This window comes from Austrofundulus limnaeus, unplaced genomic scaffold, assembly GCF_001266775.1.
Source record: "Austrofundulus limnaeus strain Quisiro unplaced genomic scaffold, Austrofundulus_limnaeus-1.0 Scaffold141, whole genome shotgun sequence".
NCBI classification, from domain to species: Eukaryota; Metazoa; Chordata; class Actinopteri; order Cyprinodontiformes; family Rivulidae; genus Austrofundulus; species Austrofundulus limnaeus.
The window spans coordinates 475598-482304 of record NW_013952543.1 but is presented as its reverse complement, the minus strand read 5'-3'; the positions used below and the strand labels follow the sequence as shown (position 1 = coordinate 482304).

General features: G+C 35.8%; 1 protein-coding gene across 1 annotated transcript in view; it reads left to right on the top strand.

Annotated features, from left to right (window-relative positions):
- The window catches only part of nemp1 (nuclear envelope integral membrane protein 1), a 14204-nt gene extending 9069 nt beyond the window's left edge, over nucleotides 1–5135 (top strand). The window contains exons 7-9 of the mRNA XM_014016231.1: nucleotides 1482–1707; nucleotides 3661–3837; nucleotides 4865–5135. Coding sequence (XP_013871685.1) covers nucleotides 1482–1707; nucleotides 3661–3837; nucleotides 4865–5021 — 560 coding nt within the window. The 3' untranslated portion in view covers nucleotides 5022–5135. The remainder of the gene's footprint in view (nucleotides 1–1481; nucleotides 1708–3660; nucleotides 3838–4864) is intronic.
- Nucleotides 5136–6707: the final 1572 nt, after the last annotated feature.

Sequence of the window (6707 nt, the reverse complement as noted above, 5' to 3'; positions counted from 1 at the left end):
TTAAGTGAAAAATTTCTGCCAGTGGAGTAAGAAAATTTTACTTGGTAAGATTCTTGAAATTCTTGATTTGACTCAATTTTTTCTTATTTCAAGAGTCTTACCAAGTAAAATTTTCTTACTCCATTGGCAGAATTGTTTGACTTAATTTGAGTCAAATTTTCAGACTAACAAGACAAATAATCTTACACATTCTGAAAACAAGATTATTATTCTTACACAATCAGTTGTTGCTTAGTAAATCAGCCTCAAAACAAGATCAAAAAGATTTTTTGGCTGAATATAAGATTTTAAAACTTGGTTAGGTGGACATTTTTGCAGTGTAAGACAAAATGTCAGGCGCACCGGTGCAACCAGTGCAAAAGGTTAGTCTAGAGCCCTGTACTTGAAATAAGCCAAACCTTCTTAAATATGATCAAATATTCTTGTTTTGAGGAAATAATCTTCCAGTGGGATGAGCAAAATCTGCTTGGCTAGAATTCTTAAAACTAGCAAACGAATATAACTATCGTGTGCCTTTAAAACTAGACAAAAATGGCCAAAAAAAAAAACCCTGTGTGTTTTAACAATCAGAATTGACTTTTGATACCTGATTTTAATATTTGTTTATGCTTAGTTTAAGAAAGTTTGACTTGTTACAAGGTGAGTGGCTCTGATATGTAGAAAATCATTACTTAAATTGAGCATTATGCCTTTTTGAACAAACTGATTTCAAGAATGATCTGCTTACTTTAGGGTTTTTCACCATAATTTATATTGCATACTACAGGACAAATTTTCTATAAACTATTTTTTTCTTTCTGATTTAACTAACTCTAACAAATTCATCTCGATTTTGAGAATAAGTATTAAAATAGCCAATTATCTCAGTAAGAAAATAAAAAAAGTGATTTTATCTTAATTCAAGGCACCAGAATTATTCTTTATTTTTGCATTTTTATTGACAAAAACATGTTTGTATCAAATTTTGACAGTACTTTGACAGAGCTAGTCTAACAGTATGATGTGTAACATAACCAAAATGTCAGCAGGGTGTAAGAAGTTCATATCCAAGATACTCTAAAGGGATTAATACCAGTTGGCATACTCACTGCTTGTATCAAAATAAATTTCCCTGCAGCATTAAAAAACGTCTTTATTCCAACTCCTAGTTTGGATAATGTTTCACTTTAAAGAACACAAACTAATGTGTCTCACTGAACAACTTTTCTGAAAAAATGAACAGTGACTGAGAAGCAGAGACTTAAGAGAAACTCACTCAGTGAATGAATTCTGGTCACCGAGCGCCTTCTTGTGAGATGGGTTCATGGATGGAGTCTTGATACATAAAATCCTAAACTTGTAAGAGCGTAGACTTTCTTTCTCTTATGGCTGTAAGTTGCATAATATCTTCAGTATAAAACGAGCCCTCATCAGTTTAGAAAAAGTACTGTTTGCATTGTGTTAGCTATCACTGTGTAAATCCCTGTTTGTGTTTTTGTCAGGTTATGTAACTGTGGTGGGCTTCGTCAGTTTTGCTGTTTGTTATCGGTACGGCCCTCTGGTGGACGAGAAAAGCATCAACATCCTGTCGTGGACGCTGCAGCTGTTCGGTCTCCTTCTGATTTACTTGGGAATGCAGATTCAGCAAGTTGCCTTGGCTGTCATTGTGGCAGCTTTGTTCTCCAAAAACCTGGAGTACCCGGTGTCTCTGGCAGTCGCAGCGTGGAGGTATGTGCTGCTGAAATGTTAACAGTAGGTGGCGTCAGAGGACAGCGAGAGGAGAACCTGTCCTGTTTCTCATGTTATGATTTTTAGTCACTTTGAGTTTGTGAAATGTGGAGTTTTTTTTCTACTTCATATATTAGTACCACTTTACAATAAGGCTGCCCTTATAGCTGGCCTATAAATAGTTTATAGTGTTTATTAATTAAGGATGAGAAAAAGACAAAACTGTCTGGTTTCTTGCCAAATAGTGAGCCAAATCTGTTCATGTACATGTTACATCTAAAGGTGTTATATATACAGTGGGTAAAATAAGTATTGAACACGTCACCATTTTTCTCAATAAATATATTACTAGAGGTGCTAATGACATGAAATTTTCACCAGATGTCGGTAACAACCCAAGTGATCCATACATACAAAGAAATCAAACCATAAGTGTCCAGAAATTAAGTTATTTGTAATAATGTGGAATGGCACAGGGAAAAAGAATTGAACACGCTTACTGAAATTCATCTAATACTTTGTACAAAAGCCTTTGTTGTCAATAACAGCTTCAAGACGCCTCCTGTATGGAGAAACTAGTGGCATGCATTGCTCAGGTGTGATTTTGGCCCATTCTTCCACACAAACAGTCTTCAAATCTTGAAGGTTTCGTGGACCTCTTCTATGAACTCTGATCTTTAGTTCTTTCCATAGATTTTCTGTTGGATTCAGGTCAGGTGATTGGCTGGGCCATTCCAGCAGCTTTAGTTTCTTTCTCTGAAAACAACTGAGAGTTTCCTTGGCTTTGTGTTTGGGCTCATTGTCTTGCTGAAATGTCCAGCCACGTTTCATCTTCATCATCCTGGTAGATGGAAGCAGATTTTTATCAAGAATGTCTCTGTACATTTTTCCACTCATCCTTCCTTCAATTATTTGAAGTTTGCCAGTACCATATGCTGAAAAACAGCCCCATGCCATGATGTTCCCACCTCCAAACTTCACTGTTGGTATGGTGTTTTTGGGCTGATGTGCAGTGCCATTTGACCTCCAAACATGATGTGTATTCTGGCATCCAAACAGTTCAATGTTGGTCTCATCTGACCAGACTATATTCTCCCAGTATTACACAGGCTTGTTTAAATGTTGTGCAGCAAACTTTAAAGGAGCTTCAACATGCTGTTTCTTCAGCAGTGGAGTCTTGCGTGGTGAGCATGCATACAGGCCATGGTGGTTCAGTGCATTACTTATTGTTTTCTTTGAAACAATCGTACCTGCTAATTCCAGGTCTTTCTGAAGCTCTCCACAAGTGGTCCTTGGCTCTTGGACAACTCTTCTGATAATTCTTTTCACTCCTCTGTCAGAAATCTTGTGAGGAGCACCTGGTCGTGGTCGGTTTATGGTGAAATAATGTTCTTTCCACTTCTGAATTATGGCCCCAACAGTGCTCACTGGAACCTTCAGAAGTTTAGACATTCTTCTGTAACCGATGCCATCATTATGCTTTGCAACAATAAGGTTGTGAAGGTCTTGAGAGAGCTCTTTACTTTTACCCATCATCAGATGGTTCTTGTGTGATACCTGGCCACCATTTGGGACTGAACCAGCTGATATTAATTTGCACTAAGGGGCAGGCTTGCTTTCTAATTACTGAGAGAGTTCAGCTGGTGTCTTGGCTTTCCATGCCTTTTTACACCTCCCTTTCTTCATGTGTTCAATACTTTTTTCCCTGTGTCATTCCACATTATTGTCATAAGGGAGGCCTTATAAATAGTGCACACTTTACAATAAGGCTCCCTGAATTAATAACCATTTATAAACTATTAATAAGCCACATATAAGCTATTAATAAGCACCTATAAACTATTAATATGCACCTATAAACTATTAATAAGCCACCTATAAACTGTTAATAAGCCATCTATAAGGGGAGTCTTTTTGTAAAGTGGCTCCCATGTATCTGCTTGGCTTTTACAGGAAAATAATGCGGCGTATTTACTGGAAGCCATTACCTCGTCGCCTGCTGACTGAGGAGGAGTATCAGAAGGAGGGAGAGGAAGAAACTCAGCGGGCTCTGGAGGAGCTGAGGAAATACTGCAACAGTCCAGAGTTCAGCCCCTGGAGGGCAGTGTCCAGGCTCCAGTCCCCAAAAAGGTGCTCTGAACATTGTACTGTTCTGTTTACAACCTATTAAACTGTGTATGTTTAGCACGTGTTCAGCTCAGTCTTGGTTTAATAGGTCAGGACATCAGTTATAAGAATAAGATCACTGTCCACAAGTAAACAATAAATTAATTAATCATATGATAAATTAAAATGATGATAATTTTCATCTGCCTGCTTTTTGTTTTCTTTGTGTCTCCCTCATTTCTACTTCTCATCATAGAGAGAAGTGGTGTCTGGTGTCAGGTATTTGCCAGGTGCATGGTCTCTAACCTCTGTAGCATTTAGCCAGAGGAGCGTCTTCAGTTTACTGACACCGTGGGAGTGCCAACAGTGTTTTTCTTTTTACACTATGTAAATTTTAATGTAAACTTTTGTATATACAGGGGGGTTATATCATTATATTAGTTTAAACTGGTCTCCAACAATATTATCGTTTATCGCAACAATTTCTGAGACAATTTATTGTCCAATAGAATTTGTTATCGTGACAGGGCTAACCACAATACTGACTCAAAAGTTGGACAGATCAGATACAGTCTTCTGATAAAACACTACTTAAGTTCGGGCTGTTTACCATTTAACTCAAATCATCTTTGTTTGCCTCATAAAACTACTAAAACCTCTCAGTTACTTCTAATGAGGAGAGGGTGTAAAATCTTAATTTGCTTTGAATACTTTTTATAGTTTTTTGTTCAAATATTTGCTCTACTGTAAAACAATACAGAAACAAAGTTTAATAAAAGTGTCAGTACCATGATCACATTTATTCTAGTTGCCCCAGAGAATAAATTAAGATCAGGCCGGTGAAATCTGAAATACTTTTCTAATCCTAAGTGTTAGTGTAGACAGTTCAAATATGAAATCAAAAACAAAATAATTCCATACTGTACACTTTTTCAAACATCTCTCTCAGCAGAGTGTGGCCTCGTATTTTCCTCAATTTTAAATCGTTTCCCTTCTTGATTTTTTTATTGTTTTTATCAATATTAAAAGTAATTGTCCTCATATTCAACAGGTTTGCTGATTTTATCGAAGGGTCGCCTCACTTGATGCCAAATGAAGTCTCTGTCCACGCGCAGGAATACGGCCTGGCTGGACTTTGGTTCGACGACGAGTCTTTCGACACTGATGATGAGCAAGATGATGACAAGCCTTCAGTGAAGCAAGAGTGAGATGACAGAACGAGTCGACTCCAAACCAACGTTATTACTGCCTTTCAGAAAGGTGATGGATTATCCTCGGGGCCGTCTGAACCAAAGTTCAGGATTAATGTGGAAACTTGATAAGAAAACCTGTGGACTGGAGTTCCAGCTGATTTAAATCATTTTATTTCCTAAGAAAGCCGTCTGGGCAAAAGATACGAGTTTGTCATGAAAGAAGGCAGAGAAAAGTTTTCAAAGATGAAGCACTAAAGCAAATCTGTTCTTTAGATGGAAAAAGTTTTATTAAAAATCTCCAGGAACGTAGAAAGAACGGGGTTTTTTGAATCCATCACATTTAGTCTGCCATCAGTTTTCTACAGAGATTTTAGTTTTGTAAGCTAATTGTTTACAGCCTCTTGGCTCCAATTTTATTAATTTATCCAGTTTGTTTCCTCTCCACTGAGCTTTTTGTTGTAAGAAAAGTTTTATGTTTGTTTTTCACGTGTGTTAATTATTTTAAGGGAAACAATGTATTTTGAATAAAAATGTGTTCTAATTTTTCAATTCTAGCATCATTATTCTGTCACGAAACTCTTAATTATTTTGATTATAGTTAACTTTGCTTTTCCTAAAATATTCTACTGAAGTTGTGATGCTTTAAAGATAATTGATAATAGGGTTTAATTTCAAAAGGTATTGTTTTTATATTGATCATGAATAATAAAATGTCCAAAGTGATGAAATTTCACAAGTTAGTTATTTTTTAACACTGCTTCAAAACAGGTTTGTGTAACTTAAAAACATCTAATCTATACGCACCAACTGATATGTTTTTAAATGTAGTTATCAAATTTTTAAAAAGGCTTTTGATTCCTTAATTTTAATCAAAAATGTTTTATTCAATGGGTCCAATTTTCTTCTGCTAGTCTGGATGTTTACAATCTAGGAGGAAGAATAAATGTGGAAAATTCCACTTTAAACTCAACAGAAATCTGAACTAATCTTGATTTAACTCCTTCACTTTATAAAACGGTTTAAACCATTTTAAACCCAAATCCAAAATAAAAAAATAACATTTACAACAGGTTGTCTTCAGGCCGCCTTTGCAAAAGAGCTGTGATCTTGGTGTGATTTGCCTAGATAGTTTGTTCTGAATTGTAAGGAATCCTCAGCAGAAATTAATATATCTTATTTATTTATTTATTTTTTATCCTTTGCCACAGATAAACTTTTAGTCTTGAGTTTATGTAAGGTATTAAAGAGTCGTAAAATGAATAATCTTAGGTTGTAAAAAGTCTTAGATGTCCTAGTTTTCTATTTTAGGGGCCTAAAATAATAATTATTTTGCACATTCATTGCTTTGTCCATTAACATTTTTATATTTGCTGTTGCCATTTATTTAGTGTTGAGTATTTGAGATTGTTTTGCTGTAATAAAACAATCATCCATCAGGCAGCAGCTCGGTCAGAGGAAAACTGATGTTCAGCTTCATAAAGGATCTTGCTCCTGAAATTGATTGTTTTTTAATATATGTGACCCATCATATTGAAATGAGGATTAAGTAAAATTTGGTCAAAATGACAAGTATATTTTCAAATTCCTGGCTTTAAAAGCTACATTTTGAGACCTGGATCATTCTGATATCACAAGTGCATCTAGAGATGTGACTTATTTGTCTTGTTGGTTAGGATAATACGTTACTGTTTGGTCTGAAGC